This window comes from Balaenoptera acutorostrata, chromosome 15, assembly GCF_949987535.1.
Source record: "Balaenoptera acutorostrata chromosome 15, mBalAcu1.1, whole genome shotgun sequence".
Taxonomy (NCBI): domain Eukaryota; kingdom Metazoa; phylum Chordata; class Mammalia; order Artiodactyla; family Balaenopteridae; genus Balaenoptera; species Balaenoptera acutorostrata.
Window position 1 is genome coordinate 21870738 of NC_080078.1, and position 16381 is coordinate 21887118.

At 46.3% G+C, this 16381-nt stretch overlaps 1 protein-coding gene across 1 annotated transcript in view; it reads right to left on the bottom strand.

The window, feature by feature from the left end:
• Window positions 1-16381, bottom strand: part of OTOA (otoancorin) — a 61263-nt gene that overhangs the window by 31614 nt on the left and 13268 nt on the right. The window contains exons 9-16 of the mRNA XM_007198288.2: window positions 13214-13314; window positions 11208-11347; window positions 8801-8924; window positions 6484-6699; window positions 4647-4814; window positions 3755-3895; window positions 933-991; window positions 640-757 (exon numbers count right to left, since the gene is read on the bottom strand). Of these exons, the coding sequence (XP_007198350.1) occupies window positions 640-757; window positions 933-991; window positions 3755-3895; window positions 4647-4814; window positions 6484-6699; window positions 8801-8924; window positions 11208-11347; window positions 13214-13314 (1067 nt within the window). The remainder of the gene's footprint in view (window positions 1-639; window positions 758-932; window positions 992-3754; window positions 3896-4646; window positions 4815-6483; window positions 6700-8800; window positions 8925-11207; window positions 11348-13213; window positions 13315-16381) is intronic.

Below are 16381 nucleotides of genomic sequence, written 5' to 3' on the forward strand. Positions count from 1 at the left end.
AAGGATTATACACCCGGCTTTTCCCTTCCTGGCTCTTAGGAAGAAAAGTCATTGTTTGGAAACTTTTCATTCAGATCTGAAATGCACCAGGCCACCTGCTCACCCTCTTAGACTCTGTACTGCCGACCGTTTGCACTCCAAGTCCAAAAGCTGCCCCCCAAGGCCCGCTTTTACTTACTTAGATACAGTGAAAGTCAGTCACTGCCTCTGGACTCCCCAAAGGGTTAAACAGTCTCCTTAACTATTTGGAAAATGAAGTTTTAAATGAAAAATTAAATTCTCCCAGAGTACTGTTTCCATTCTAGGCTACCTCTGGAAGGGGTATGAAAGTTAGATGAGGGTATGACCTGCAGGCCCAGGAAAGCATAATTGTGAACATGCAAAACGGTATCCCTTCCACCTGAATTTTGGGGTTCAAATCTGGGTATAGAATACCCAATCTGCTGAAACTCTGGCTGTAGAGACATAGGTATGTGGAGCTTTTAAAAAAGAAATTGGAGAAAACCTGGCTCAGTATTTGGCCCCATATCACTTGCATCAGTATGATCCTGGCACAAGTATCTTAAGACACCACAGTTAATCCACCCAGCGACCAGGTAGGGAGAGAGAATTAGAAACAAGGAAGTGCTTCAAGGGTACCTGATACGGTGAAAGCAGAGAGAAGTTGTTCTCAAAATACTGGAAATGAGCCAGAAAGGAGTCCACGCTCATGGCCTCAATGTGGGAGCACATCACACCTTTGACCAGCTGCCCTGCGCTACAAAACAAAACAGGGACCCAGGAGAAAAGGGGAGTAGGGAAGAGGAAAGAAGGAGCAAGCAAAGGCAGATCTGATCTGACACCAGCTGCAGGCAGGACTGTCCAACTCTCCCTCCTGGGAAATAGGCTCCTCGGGAGGGAGACTCCAGAGGGCTGGTCAGCCCCAGGCTTACCTCAAGAGCTCCTCGGGCCTCCTGGCTGTCTTTGACAGAAGCTCAAACAGGAACAAGGCCTGAGGGAAGAGAATGATTGCCACGGGGATGGAGCACTCACCTACCGTGACGAGTCCTATGCGCCCATTTTACAGATGGGAAAATGGAGGCTTTGTTACTTACCCAGAACCACACAATTGCTAAGCAGCAGAGCTGGGACTTGAGCTGGTGTCAGGTAATTGCAGAGTCCATGCTCTCACACCCTAGGTGATCCAGTGCTCCAGGAGGTGAATGAGGAGCAAAGCCAGGGCAGCAAGCCTAGAAGTTTACTTCATGTCCTCTAAGAAGCCACTGCCCAGTTGAGGACCCCCTAGAGCCCCTATTTTCATGCCCACCTGCTGTTTCTGAACACACGGCATCCCAGGAAACAAAACGGATGGATGAATAGACCAGGATGGGCTAGAAAGTTCCATCAGTAAAGTAAGTCCTGCTCACAATAGCGCTCCCCTCAAGCCCTCCCAGGTGGGCCCCCAGGGGAGCAAGGCCTAGTAGGCAGGGGGGTCATTTGTTTCAAGGAATGTAATTTTACAGAACACCTAACGTGCATGTACGATCAAATACGACATTCATCTATTTTATAGACTCTGAAACTTTGAACATAATTCCCTAAACAGAATAAATTATGAGCTGGCATTAGGCGGAGGCATCGGTGACATGACAGCTGAGCCCAGGAGAAAGGAGCAGCAGGGGAGGTAAGTTCCAGGCACTCTGTGTGTGGCCCCAGAGATTTCCTCAGGCACAGGATCAAGTTCCAGGGTCCCCCCATCATCTCCACCATCTCAGGAAATGGCACCTCCATCAGCTCAGTTGCTGAGACAAAAATATCTTGAAAGCATACGTGGCAGGCCATATTTTCCAAAGTGATCACATTTTTTCTGCCTAATATGCTCTTCTAGAAGCTTCCGGAACCACTCCCCCATCAAGAGATGGAGTCTGCTTGTAGCTGGAGGTGGGTGGCATGGTGGGGGGCTTTGCGACAGCCTCAACAGACAGAGAGCAGCAGAAGTGATGCTATTTGACTTCCAAGGTCGCCAGAGATGACAGCTTCTCACAGCTCTCTCTCGGGACACACACCTTGGGAGCCCTCAACCACCCCTATAAAGCCAGCTGCCCAAAGCCAGCATTCTGGACAGTATTCGACACCTAGAAAGGCCGTAACAAATTACCACAAACCTGGTGGCCTAAAACAATAGAAATTTATTCTCTGGAGGCCAGAGGTCCAAAATCAAGGTGTTGGCAGACTAGGTTTCTTCTGAAGGCTCTTGGGGAGAATCTTCCCCCACCTCCTCCAGCTTCTGCTGGCTTCTGCTTGGCTTGTGGTTGCACACCTCCAGTCTCTGACTCCGTCTTCACGTGCCCTTCTCCTCTGTGTGTTTCAAGTCTGTCTTCTCTTCTGCTGTCTGCGTTTTCCGCTCTCATAAGGACACTTGTCATTGGATTTAGGGCCCATTCAGATAATCAAGAAGGATCTCATCTTGAGACCTTAATTAAATCTTCAAAGACCCTTTTTTCCAAATAAGGTCACATTCTCACCCACAGGTTTTGGGTGGACATAACTTTTGGGGGGTACCGTTCAACCCACTACATGGGGAGACCACACCCAAACAGACAGAGACACCCCCAGCTGTTTGAGTCTCCCCAGCCCAGATGTCAGACACATGAATGAGACGCCAGGCCCAGCCACCAGCTGAATCCAACTTTGTGAAGAACCCTAAGCAAGAGCCTTGGGAACCACGGGAGTAAATAATAAAATAATTGCTACCCCACTGAACCTGGAGCTGGTGGGTAACCAGCAACAGATCATGGGCACATAAGGCCTGATGCCTCCCCTCTGTCACACCCGCATCCAATCTGACAGCCAATTCTGTCACTGTTGACTTTCAAAATGTATCCAGAATCTGACCATTGGTCACCACCTGCATTGCTACCACCTGGTCCAGGCCACTGTACGCAGTAGCCTCTTAACTGGTCCCTTTGTTTCCTCCCTGCTCCCCTCAACACAGTCCCCAAGCAGCAGCCAGAGTGATTCTTCGAAAACCAAAGTCAGATCCTGTCCCTTCTTAGACGCCCCTCAGCTCCCTTTCTTGCCCTGGGTAGAAGGCGGTCCTCACAGCGGCCACTCCACAACCTCTCTGAGCTCAGCGAGGTCACCTGTCTAAACAGCTCACTCCCCACCCCCTAAAAGGCCTGGCCCTCCCCCTGGTTTACTTCCTCCTTAGCACTCATCAGCATCATCTACCACCTAACAGGGCACACGTTTAATTGCTGACCTTCTGCACTGTCTCCCTCGCTAGGATGGAAGCCCCCTGAGGGCAGGGATTTCCCTCTGTTTTGTTCGCTTCTGTGTCCCCAGCACCACGCACAGTGCCTGGCACCCGGGGGGGCAGTGGCTCCACAAACACTGATGAGTGAGGGAATGAAAAGCAAGTCAGGGGAAGTTCCGAGGCCGCAAGTCGGCCTCCACAGCACAACCCTCCCCAGGAGGCCCCAGTAATAACTGCTCTTATGTACAGTGCACTGCCCAGCATGATTCTCATGAGAAATGATCCCCGTTTTGCACATGAGCAAACTGAGGCCGTGGGAGGAGAAGCAGTGACCCCAAAGTTAATAAACAGCAGCCCCGGAATTCACACTCGGGTCTCGTCTAACTTAACACTACGCTATTCTATCTCCTGAGTTTAATCACAAGAAATAAGTTTCTTTTACCAACTTAACCTTAGAACAGACCCTTCCCACAAGACAGTCAGAAACCCAGGCACCACCTCTGGGAGTCACAGTCGTACCTGACTCCGCCGGAGCTCCTTCTCTTTCAGGACTGTGGGGTTGAATCCAGGTTCCCTCCATAAATCAAAGAGAGACACTTCCTTAAAGAAAGCCCCTTGTATTTCCACAATGTCCGAGGTGGTATCTCCAGCTTCCATCACCTGTCAAAAGTGAGAAGAAACATAATAACGACCTTGTAGAAGGTACATGGAGCATTGCGTGAGGGCCAGGCACTCTGTCTAGTGCTTCACTGGCAATAAAATCCATCAGGTCTGCTCAGCAACCCAGTGAGGTGGAGACGATACTTATCCCCATTCTACAGGTAAGAAAACCGAGGCTTAACGAGTAAGGCTGAAAAGTCGATACATGAGATTTAAGCCCAAGTCTGTCTCATTCCAAAACCCACACTCTTTAATTTAACCATAGGCGTGACAGCTATCTACAAGGTGTTGGTTAAAATTAGGCTGAACCCTTTGGGTTGGTTTCTTAACAGATTGTAGGATTGGACCTGGCAGGTCTGATAGAATAGGATGCCCAGAAGACCCACTGCACGTGAGAAAGAGGAATATGGACGTGGTTTCAGAGCATGAAAGGAGGGGCGTTCAGAAGCCCTAGGGGGATTCAGGATTCATTTTCACATTTGAAAACCAAACTCCTAAAACATTATTACAGCAAGAAATCTAACTGAAGAAAAGTCTTCCAGATTCGACTGGCTGGGGAGAGCACCAGGGTCTGGAGAGAATAAGGCACAACCCCCAGAGGCTCCTTCTGGAAAGGAGAGAAGGTGGGCATCAGGAGAAGGCGTTCTCCAGGTTCAGAACAACCCCACCTAAAGACACAGCCCACTCACAAAGCCCCAAAACCACACACTCTGTGAGCCCCGGGGCTGCGGACCAGACATTTCCCTCTCACCTTGCTCAAGACACCGTGCTGCTGGGCAGGTGACAAGTCGGACACGTGCAGGGAGACGGCACTTCTCAGGAGCTGCACGAGGTCCCTGCGGTCCATGGCTTGGAAGGCCTGGGTGCCCACCCCAGCCAGGAGCACGCCCATCTGGCTGACGTTGTAGAAGGACAGCACCTGGGGGCACCGGCCAGCGAGGATGAGGCCCAGCTCCGGGTCTCCACCCCTCGGACGTTTACTAGGCCCTACTGCAGGCCAGGTATCCGGATGGGTGCTGGGGCACCACCGTGACCAAGACACAAGCTGCCCTCCCAGATCCTCCTTCCTTCCATCAGGAAAGAGAGTTAAGTATCAAAACACGAGACACCAGTAACTGTACCACTGGGGGAATTACTATGCCACCTGAGGCCACAGCACAACTAGCAATGTGCCACCCAGGTGCCCCAGCTGACCAGGCAACGGGCTTTTCTGTGTGTAATCTGAGCTAGCTGACAAGATTTAAATATTGGAGGAATCTTACAAAATTCCATATTAGAGTTTCTGCTTTATAAAAAAAAAAATCTGAACATCAGGCGATACTGGGCCCACGTTGGCAACAATGGGCAAGAACCTTCGGGCAGGTCGTGGGACTCTCAGTTTACCCAGACCACCCCCTCTCATGGGACCTTGAGAAAGCCCAATGGCCTCAGTATTGGCCTCAATATGTCACCGGCAGGCATCTGACACGGCAAAGCCCCACGCTCATCTACCTTCATGTGGAAGCTTTGAGTTGAAGTGAAGAAGTGTTTCAGGACATGAGTCTGATATTTTATGACAAATACAACTATAGCTGGCCACTCTAACAGGAATCACGCTTGGTTTTTCCCCCACTCCTTTGGAGTGAAGACGCTAGATGTAAAATAATCAGAGACATTCCTTGGTTCTGCAAAAAACCGTTGAGTGGTTTCCTGTAGTTATTCCCTGTAGAATGGACAGTCTCTTACTGTCCCCAAAGAAGGCAAGACCTTTTGAGCTCTTGGCTTCTTAGCAAAAGTCACCTCACCCCGCTGTAGGAAGAGCTGGACACAGGAATGAGACAAGCCTCTTGGTCCAGGGCTGTGAGGAACAAGACAGTCTCCCTCAACTCCCTAAAATCAGATTCACAGAGTGGACCCACGTGGCCCCAGTCAAAACAGAAGGTCTGCAAAGCCTTCAAACGAAAGTCACCAGAAGTCCTGAAGGGACAAGATGAATGGTCTATCCTCGGTCTTGAGTCAGAATGGGTGGGCATTGGTCATGGCGCCATGATGGACGTAGTCAGCATGGGAGTGAAGCAAGCAGGCTCTGAAGCCAGATGCCCTGGGTTCAATCCCAGCATGGGAGTGAAGCAAGCAGGCTCTGAAGCCAGATGCCCTGGGTTCAGTCCCAGCTCTGTCCCTTTCATGTGGCCTTGGCAATTCCCTTTTACACTCTGTGCCTCGTATGAATGACCTGGTAAATGGAGGTTATAACACTACTGACCTCAGACGGTTGTTGGGAAGCTTAAATGATTAACTCAGAGATAGCTAACACTCATTGAGCGCATGCTCTAGGTCACGTGTTGTTCTAATCTCTTCCTGTGCGCTGACTCACATAATCCTATGGAACAGGTGCTACTGTATCCCCGTCTTACAAACTGGGACACTGAGGCCAAGAGAAGTTAAGCCAGTTCTCCAGTGTCACACAGCTAATAAGTGGCAGACCAAGGATTCGAACCCAGGGAGTCCCCCTTGGCACCATCTTCTTACTGATTGGCTGCCCCTGTTGTGTGTGTATAACTGGCCCTTGGGTCTCAGGGCATTAAAATAGAGTTCAAGCTCCAACTGACCTTCTCATGGGCCAGGTATTTGGCAGACAAGATGACGACCTGGCTCTTGGCCCAGCCCGAGACCTGGTTGAGGGTCGAGATGGCACTGTGCACAGCCTCAGGGCAGAGGGATTCCAGCTGACTGTGGGTCAAGCCCACGACTGCATCCGACAAAGAGCCCAGGGTCTCGTTGAGGGTCTGGTTCTCTGTGGCAATTTCCAGGAGGTCGGCTTTGAGCTAGAAGGGGAGCAAGCTGGGATGAGGGTCGATAGCAAGCAAGGTGGTGGTTCCTTCTGACTACACCCTGGGATGCACCCTCGACCCACCCTTCCCTGTCAAAAGGAGAGGGACTCCTGCTAAGCCCAGACCGTGAGTCGCCCCACTGAGAACACCACCTCCTCTGGCCTTGACTTTCGTATGCTACAAATTCACTTTATGCTTCATTTAAATATTAATTTGTTATTAAATCAACCTTAAAGCATGGCAGAAGGAAATTTTGTTCACTTCACCCGTAACTCAGCCGCACTCCCGTAGCAACTATTTTATTTTTATGACCTTGAACTCTATATCCTGTCTATATGGCTGCTTTTCTTTCATGAAATAGCTGGGGGAGGGTTCATAATAATATATAATCTATGTAAAAATAATTCTTAACAGTAACAAGAAAGTGAAAGTCTCCTGAAAATCTTACCTCAAAAAAAATTACTATGATTAGCAATTGGGTGTGTATGTTTCCAAAACTTCTTATGCCTTTATAAATAAACTGTGGCATGTAGTCTTTACATAGTTGTAACAGGAACACAAGTGCAATTTTCTGCTCTATATTTTTCATTTAAAATCATGTGTTACAGGTTTTCATATTTCTGTGATCCACTTCATTATTTTTTGTAACATGCCTGTCTAGTTATAGTCAAGTGTGTTTCCCAACTGCTTCCAGTACAGAAGGTGATAAACTCATCTATTGCAACGTGACCTCTGTACAAAAAAATGAGAAGGGTTCACGTTTTAACACCTGAACTTGCATGAACCGTATCTTCATGTCAGACGAACGTACGCAAGTGTTCTAGATGGCCACTTGGGGGCAGCAGAGTAAAGTGAAAGAAACAGCTGTCACAGTTCCTGGCTCTCTCCAAATTCAGCAGCTCCCCTTCCGTAAAGCTCAGCTCCCACATCTGCAAAAGGCCTAAAGCAGTGGTTCTCGAAGTGTGGTCCTTGACCAGTAGTATCAGCATCACCTGGGAAGTTGTTAGAAATGCAGGTTCTCAGGCTCCGCCCCAGACCTCCTGAATCAGAGGCTCTGGATGTGGGTATGTTTTCAAGCTGTTTTTAACAAGCCCTCCAGGTGATTCTGATGCATCCTCAGGTTTGAGTACTGACCTAGATGATCCAAAGGGTTCTCTCATATCTCATTGTATCTGACTTTCTTCTTGGTCACAGCTACCCCTGTGACCTTAAAATACATTTATTTTCTTATTTTTGCTCAAGCTTGCTTGGGAAGGATGCTTTTCCTGGAAAACAAAAATATGCACTGACCAAGACAATGCCTACTATGTAAAATTCCAAATGCGACTGAGGGCTTTGTGATGTGTGAGAAACTGCTATGGAATTATTGACGATGTTATCAAATTTTCTTGAATACTGCTCTCATGTCATCTTTTCAATTAAAACAATGAGAAAGACAAAAAGAAGTGAGAGAAGCCGGGCAGAATTAAGACTTGAAGGGAAGAAAGGAAAGAGAGATGGAGTGAGGAGGGAAATGAGACAGTCCCCATGTGCCTATTGGTCCAAAACCTTGGTCTAGGAGCGCAGTAAATACATTCCATTCCAGTGCTCTCCACCCTGGCTGCACTGGAATCACCTGAGGCCACAGCCCAGACCAATGACACGAGAATCTCTGGGGGATACAGCCTGGGGGAGGGGTGTGTCACTAACGTAGAACCAGGTTCGAGAACCGCTGCTGTATCTCCTCACTATGCCGCTCATGGTCACCAGCCCAGCAGCTTCAGCATCGCCTGGAAGCTTGTCAGAAATGCAGAGCCTCGGGTCCCACCCAGACCTTAAATCTGCATTTAAGATCCCCAAGCAACCTTATGCACGTTTAAGTTTGAAGTGGCCGCTCTGATTGAATTTTGATCTATTCAAGCTTTTCCTACCGTTTTTTGTTGTTTCTTCCCATTTTAAGCTCATCCCAGTGTTTGAGATACCACCTGCGAGGCTAGACCTAGATCTTGATAAACCCTACATGTTTTCTCTCAAAGGCCAGGCAAGACTGTTCTTCCCATTTCTCTGGCTGGTGAAACTGATGCTGAGGCTCCAGGGCCCTGTAGCCCTTCTGCACCTTCTGAACACCAGCCTGGAAGCCCCTCAGGTGGCTGCACTTGATCATCTGGTGAAGGAGGACTTGGGCCACAGCGGCGTCCAGCAGCTCCAGGTCATCGTAGAAACAAACCAGCAGCCCCAGCCTGTGTGAGAAGATAAGGGATGCTGGTGGAGGGCGCAGAGCTGGGGGCCGCAGCCCCAGCCCCACCCCAGTTAGAACCAAGAGGTCACGATCATAGCAGCTGCCGGGTACCAGATACTGTGCTGAGCCCCTTACCTGGATTATCTCATCACAACCCTGCAGGGTAGGTGCTCTCATTAGCCCCATTTCACAGAAGGGTCAAATGAGACTCAGAGAGATCAAGTGACTTGCCCAAGGCAAGTAGTGGTGCAGGGCCTTAAATCTAGATCCATCCAACTCTGCCATCTCTCCTCCTGAGGCAATAAGGGGCACAAGGAAAGCATGTGCTCAATTAGCCACAGAAAAACCCCAATTTTCCACTCAGAGATAAGGGGTTTGTCCACCCTGAGGGATTCTCTGAGGCAGAGGTTTATTTCCAGGGTGCTTTATAACCAACATCACCAGATGATGGTGACTTCAAAAGGGAAAAAACACAAGAGGCACTTTGTTATAAAGCAGAAACACACCACTGTAAAGCAATTATACTCCAATAAAGATGTTAAAAAAATTTTTTTAATAAATTCTTAATGAAAAAAAAATCTATTGAATTGAATAAAATAATTTAAAGTTTAAAAAAAAAACACAAGAGGCAGAACAACGTAGGAGCAGAGATGGGATTTGAATCCTGGTCTAACGGGGAGCACTGTATCTAGTGGTTAAGAACATAGCTTCAGGCCAACTGGAGTTTGAAGCCCAGCTCTACGAGACATCTGACCTGTAGCAAGTTGCTTAACTTCTCTGAAAGCCTGCAGCACATGGTTGTGCAGTGCATACTCTGTACTACTGCACAGGGTAGCCCTGCCTCTCTAAGCTTTTAATGGGGAGGTTTCCTTAAATACGATGAATGAAGGAATGAGGAATACCGTGAGAGTTAAATGAGAAAAGGCATACCAACTAATTAGCATACTTCCTGGTGGATACTAAGCACTTCATTAGTGGATGCTCTTAGCATTAGTATGAAATCTACTTAACTTAGCATGGCTGGACCACCTGCATGATCATGCAGACACTGACACTCTCAGACATGTCCACCGGAAAGCAACCTGGCCAGGGAAAGGATCTGAAAGTGTATCTGATGAAAAAAGAAGACTCAGAAGAAGTGAAGACTGAATATTAATAACCATGTTAAGGATAACTAATATTTCTTGACCACTTACTATTTGCAGATGTTCTTTATTTTTTTAACATCTTTATTGGCGTATAATTGCTTTACAATGGCGTGTTAGTTTCTGCTGTATAACAAAGTGAATCAGCTATACATATACATATATCCCCATATTGTGCAGATGTTCTTAATCTTTACAAGGGTCTTAATGAGGTAGGCAGCTTAGTAGCTCCCATTTTACAGATGGGAAAATGGAGGCACAGAGAGGTGCAGTAACATGGCCAAGATCACACAACTTGTAAGTGGCAGAGCCAGGATTAAACCCAGGAAGTCTGGTTCCAGGTCCCATATTCTTAATCGCTAAGCTATTTTTGGTGTAACTATAAAAAAAAAAATGGGAGCCATGCTAATGGTGAAAATTACTAAGGATAGGGCAAGAAGGTGTAAGAGTTTTATATGAGAACATTCTCTGCAAGTGCTTTGAAAAACGTAAGGTCATGTGGTAATGTCAGAGGAAGCACTGTGACAGTAAGGCCCTGGGAGATGGAGAGAAGATGGGTGAACAGTGCCCGTCACCCCTCCCCACTGCACACACGCCCCCAACATTCAAACCCTTTCTGGGGTCACCAGGTGTACAGCTCCTGGTCCTCCCCTGCTGGAAATGGTTCTGGGGGATCATGTTACAATCACTAAATTCTAGAGCTGATCTCATCCCAGGGCTCCCCACCTGAGAGTCTGGATAACAAGGGGTTCACAAATATGGGGACCCATGAGCTATTTCCAATACTCAACCCAACCTCTTGGAAATTATACATTTACCTTGGAATGGATGGAGTACTATTTAAAATGTTCCATTTTCGTGCCCAGAGCTGGAATCTTAGCACTTGATAAGGTTGTATAAAATGACTGGCACATAGGAGATGCTTAAAAAGCATTTGTTTTCTTCCCCACTTCACAACCTCTTGAAAGGGGTCTCTTTGGGGAAACACCTCCCTCACATGCACAAAGACATGGAACTATCCAAAGACATGGACCAGCCACCTCCCTTTCCTCCCCGGGTCTTTTGCTGCTCAGAGGAAGCTGATGCTTAGATGGCATCTTGAGAAACAGCTCCAAGGGCCCAACGCCCACGCCCCTTGCCTGTGGATGGTAGAGGTATTCCTCACATCAAAGTTGGAGGAGCTGATTCTCTCCAGAAATGCCTGGGCCAGTTCAGGTGTGATGTCATAAACCGTGTCCAGCTGCTTGGTGGCATTGTCATAGCTGATAAACAGCCCAATCTGGGGGACAAGGACAGGAAGATCAGCAAGGCGGGATGCAGGGGCCCCGTGCAGCCCCGCCCTGGTGGTCCGTGCTGTGCCCTACTCTTGGCACTTGGAGGTGCCCATTTCTCATTTTCATTGATTTCTCTTTTTCCCTATAATAGTTTATTACAAGACATTGAATACAGTTCCCTGTGCTATACAGTAGGACCTTGTGGTTTATCTATTTTACATATAGTAACTTGTATCTGCTAATCCCAAACTCCTAATTTATGCCTCCCACCCCCTCTCCCCTTTGGTAACCATAAGTGTCATTGATTTCTTAATGGTCTGTCACTGCTGCTTTAGTTTCCTCTTCAACCCAACTGTTATTTAGGAAAGTTTTTTGTTTGTTTGTTTGTTTGTTTGTTTTTACTATCTGAGCAGTTGAACTTTTTTAAAGCTAATATTTGCACATTTATTTCTAGATTTGCTTTATTGAGGTCAGAGACTATGGTCCATAAATTGTTTGCTTTGGGGAATCGGAATTTTTTTAATAGATGAGTCAGTTTATAAATGACCCTCAGGTGATAAAAAAGAGTGTGTGTTCTCTTTGTAAGATACAAAGTTGAATATATGTATATAATATATATGTAAATGTATGTTTACATAATATATAACACACTTATATTATGCAAATATATATAATATATTCAACTTTATTAAATATGCTATTCAGATTCTTTCTATTCTTGTTCACTTTTTCGCATTGAAGTCTCCTATACTTCAACGCATGGTTACTCTGCGCTTAAAGGTCTCACAAAGTTGTCTCTCCCTCAAGAATTGTACTCTTCGTCCACATGAAATTCCCTCTTAGTGTTGGCACTCTGTGGCTTCACCTCCCTTCTCTACATTTTTAGAAGATGAAGAAATGGTGCAAATGGCATCTGGATCTCAGAAATTCCCCGCTAGGGGCCCAGTTTCCTAAGAATTTAACCTCTATCGACTTCCAGAAATTCACTCAACTTCTTTTGGAGAGTAAAATGGAAGTTTAATCCATTTTATAGCTGGGAATTATAAAATTGAGAGACATTTGAAATATTTCCAGCCTCCCAGGTAAAAAGAGAAACCTCGTTCTGCCTCTGGTTTCACAATAACCAGATATTGCTGGGTCAGTCGGTCCTTGAACAAGCCAGTCATCTGATGCAAACACTTCTCTCACTGGCCAGCAGGAAGTCAGGGCACACAGGATAAAAACTGGTGGCAAGCCCCAAACTGCTTACGAATGCCTCCCTGTGGGCAGCATTCTTTGGAGGCTGCATTCTAAAATCATGCTGCCCCAGGGATTTTAGTGTCATCGGGCCAACATCAGAAGGAGAAAGACACCTGACCGGTGAGTTAAGTAACCTCGAATATGTGTATTTCTCCACTGTAAACTCTAGAGTTAAAATCCAATCATCACACACGCTGAAGTAGCTATCAATAGAAGTAACCATAAATAGAAGTAGCTATTAATCCACGTCGCTTTTCATTTGCATTCGTGCTTCCAAGGACCGGAAACTACAGCTATTGTCCTCGGCCTTTCTTGAGTACAAAAATACCCTTAAATGATTTTTGGTGCGCAGCCAACATTTATAGATCATGTTTTTTCACATCAGAGCTATCTTAATTGTCCACAATTCTTTTTCTTTTCTTAGCTTTTCTACACTAGAACACAATCCAATGACTGACTGCTTGAGGTCTTATTCCAGGAATTTTCTTTAGATGCTCAAGTTATGTTGAGCTGCGGTGGGTGTTCATTTCCCAGGGCACCTTGACTGGCTGGCTGAACGTGAGAGGTTCAGAATACACCTTACCCCAGAAGTATTAGTGATGGGAACATGTAAATGCACTTTTCCAACTTACTTCTATAGGACTAATTTTCGTAATTTCTTCAAAGGATAGGTGAACCATATATCTGCCCAAAATCCATAAGTTTTCTGCACTGACCCATGAAACAGAGTCATCTGCAAAAAATAAATAAGTGGACAAATAAGTAAAAATTAATAAAAGACTGTGCACTGGTATATGATAGTCAAAAGATCTTTGATGTCAGGACCTCCTTTCTGCATTTATTCATTCATTCCACAACCATCTTTTGAGAGCCCCCTACTTAGGAGATGCTACACTACACACAGGCAATGACAGAGTCCACCACCTCGTTACTCAATAGAGTGGCCCTTGAACCAGCAGCCTCAGTATCACCTGGGAACTTGTTAGAAATGCAGATTATTTTTTTAATACTTAAGACCACAAAATACAGTTTTATTTTTAGTTAGTTACTAACTTGAAATATATTTGACTCTTTTATTACTACCAGTAACAATCCTTATCTTCCTTATTGATTATCACCATGTACGTGAGCCAAACCTTCCTCATATGCACCCCAAATGGTCTCCAAATCTTTACTCTCTTGGGCCCTTCTCATCAGCTAGAATGCCTTTCCCCTAACGCTTCAGCTTCCAAACCCAAACCCTACCTTAGAAAACAAGCTCAAGTGTTTCCTTTCTTAAAGCCTTCTCTCATCTCCTCAGCCAGCAGCAGTGTTCTCCCTTCTCTGAATTCCCAGAGGACTCGGTCATTCCATTCAGGCATTTGAAATTCCCCATCAGCAAAAGTCAGTGGGGCTTTAAGAACAATCGTGGCCAGGATCCAACTTCAAGTTTCAGTGAACTAGAATTGGCTGCCATTGCCCCTAATCCTCCAGTAAAAGATTTACACAGAACACCATTGCGTTGGTAGCATTTTGGGGAAATGAAAAAAGCAGAGAAGTCGCTATAGGGTGCAGTGAATCAGTCACCAAGAGCTGTTGCAGCAAGCCGTGGGCAATGGCTGATGCCCAGAGGAGACAGTGAAGTCAGCTGATGCCTGGGCCAAGTCACCAGGACAAGAGGGTGCCCTCCCCCAGCCCAGGAATCAGACCTGTTGTGGTGAGCACAGGTAAACACCTGTGATCCTTTCAATGGGGACTCTGGACACTTGACTTGGTTATTAGAAGAAAGGGTGGCCCTGGAAGCCTAGAGAATTCTGGGGGGATACCACTAAATTCACCAAGAACCAAGCTGAGCTGTTCATTTCTAATTAATTTTTTTTTTTTTTTTTGCTGCGTTGGGTCTTCGTTGCCACACGCGGGCTTTCTCTAGTTGCAGCGAGCGGGGGCTACTCTGTTGCGGTGCACGGGCTTCTCATTGCGGTGGCTTCTCTTGTTGCAGAGTACAGGCTCTAGGCGCATGGGCTTCAGTAGTTGTGGCTCGTGGGCTCAGTAGTTGCGGCATGCGGGCTCAGTAGCTCCGTGGAACATGGGATCTTCCCAGACCAGGGCTCGAACCCACGTCCCCTGCATTGGCAGGCGGATTCTTAACCACTGTGCCACCAGGGAAGTCCCTCTAATTAATTATTAAGCATGAACTGTATTTCTGCAGACCAATGATCCCCAAACTTGGGATAGTTTTGACACCCAAAGTATTTCCAGTTACCTCAAGGAACTTCATGAAGAAAAAAGTTTAAAGTCCAAATAGAATTCATTTCAATTCACTTAGTTTAATAATGAAACGTATCATATAGGAATTTTAGGAGAGTCTGTCTCCAACTAAATTCTGGCAACAAGGACTTAAGGGACGTCTAGAGTCTGGAGGGTGAGTTGAGTGAATTTCTCAGGGTCACTTAGTGTGAGATTCAGTTTTCTGGAGGCCACCACTATGCATCAGGCAGAGGGAATTCTGCTGCGCATGGAAGACATTGATTATTCCATTGTTTGATGCTTCTTATATACAAATTTCAGAGCTGAATTCCAGGAAAAGGATTGATTGGCACTCCCTACACTTCACCGCCACCGGCTTTCTCTGTTTCCCACACATACGCAGCTCATTCCCACCTCGGGGCCTTTGTATTTGCTGCTTCCCCTGCCTGGAATGCTCTTCCTCCAGAGCCTCGCATGTCTGATCCCATTTCTCATTTTGGTCTCAATCCAAATGTCACCTGCCCAGAGAGCTCTGCTCTGCCTCCTTAGTCCAGCAGTCAGAAACTACAGCCCATGGACCAAACCCAGCCCAACACCTGATTTTGTACAGCCTTCGAGCTTGGTTTTCCCTTTTTTTTTAAATATTTATTTTATTTATTTATTTGGCTGTGCCGGGTCTTAGTTGTGGCTCGTGGGCTCCTTAGTTGAGGCTCGCCAGCTCCTCAGTTGCAGCATTCGAACTCCTAGCTGCGGCATGCATGCGGGATCCAGCTCCCCGATCAGGGATCGAACCCGGGCCCCCGGCATTGGAAGCGTGGAGTCCCAGCCACTGCATCACCAGGAAAGTTCCCGGTTTTTACATTTTTTAATGATTGAGGGAAAATCAAAAGAAGACGAATATTTTCTGACACATGAAAATCACATGAAATTCAAATGTCAGTGTCCATAAATAAGGTTTTCTTGGGACACAGCCATGCCTATTTATCTGCTGTCTTAGAGCTGCTTTTGTGCTACAACATCAGAGTCGGATAGTTGAGACAGAGACTGTAGGGCCACAAAGCCTATAAATTTACTCTGGCCCTTTACAGAAAACACTTGCCAAGCCCTGTTCTAGGCTAAAGCAGTAACCCTTTCCATGGCATTGATCCCTTTTATTTTCTGCAGAGCAGTTACCGGTATTTGTGTCCTCTCTCTCTCTCTCTTTATTTACTTGCTTACAAGTTTTCTCCACCTACTCTCCCACAATAAAATTATAGCTCCATGAGAACAAAGACTTGGTCTTCTTTTCCTTTGTATCTCCAGTGGCTGACACATAGTAGGCTCTTTTTAGGTGTTTAAACAGTTATTCTCTTTACATCACTAACATTAAAGATTCAACAAGTTGAAGCTACCTGTGAAATTGTTTGCGTTACTAATCTACATAACCATTCTCTCTCCTTTTTTTCCAATTGTAGTAAAATACACGTAACATAAAATTTACCATCTTAACCACTTTTAAGTGTACAGTTCGGTGGCATTAAGTACATTGACTTTGCTGTGCAACCAGCACCACCATCCATTTCCAGAACTTTGCA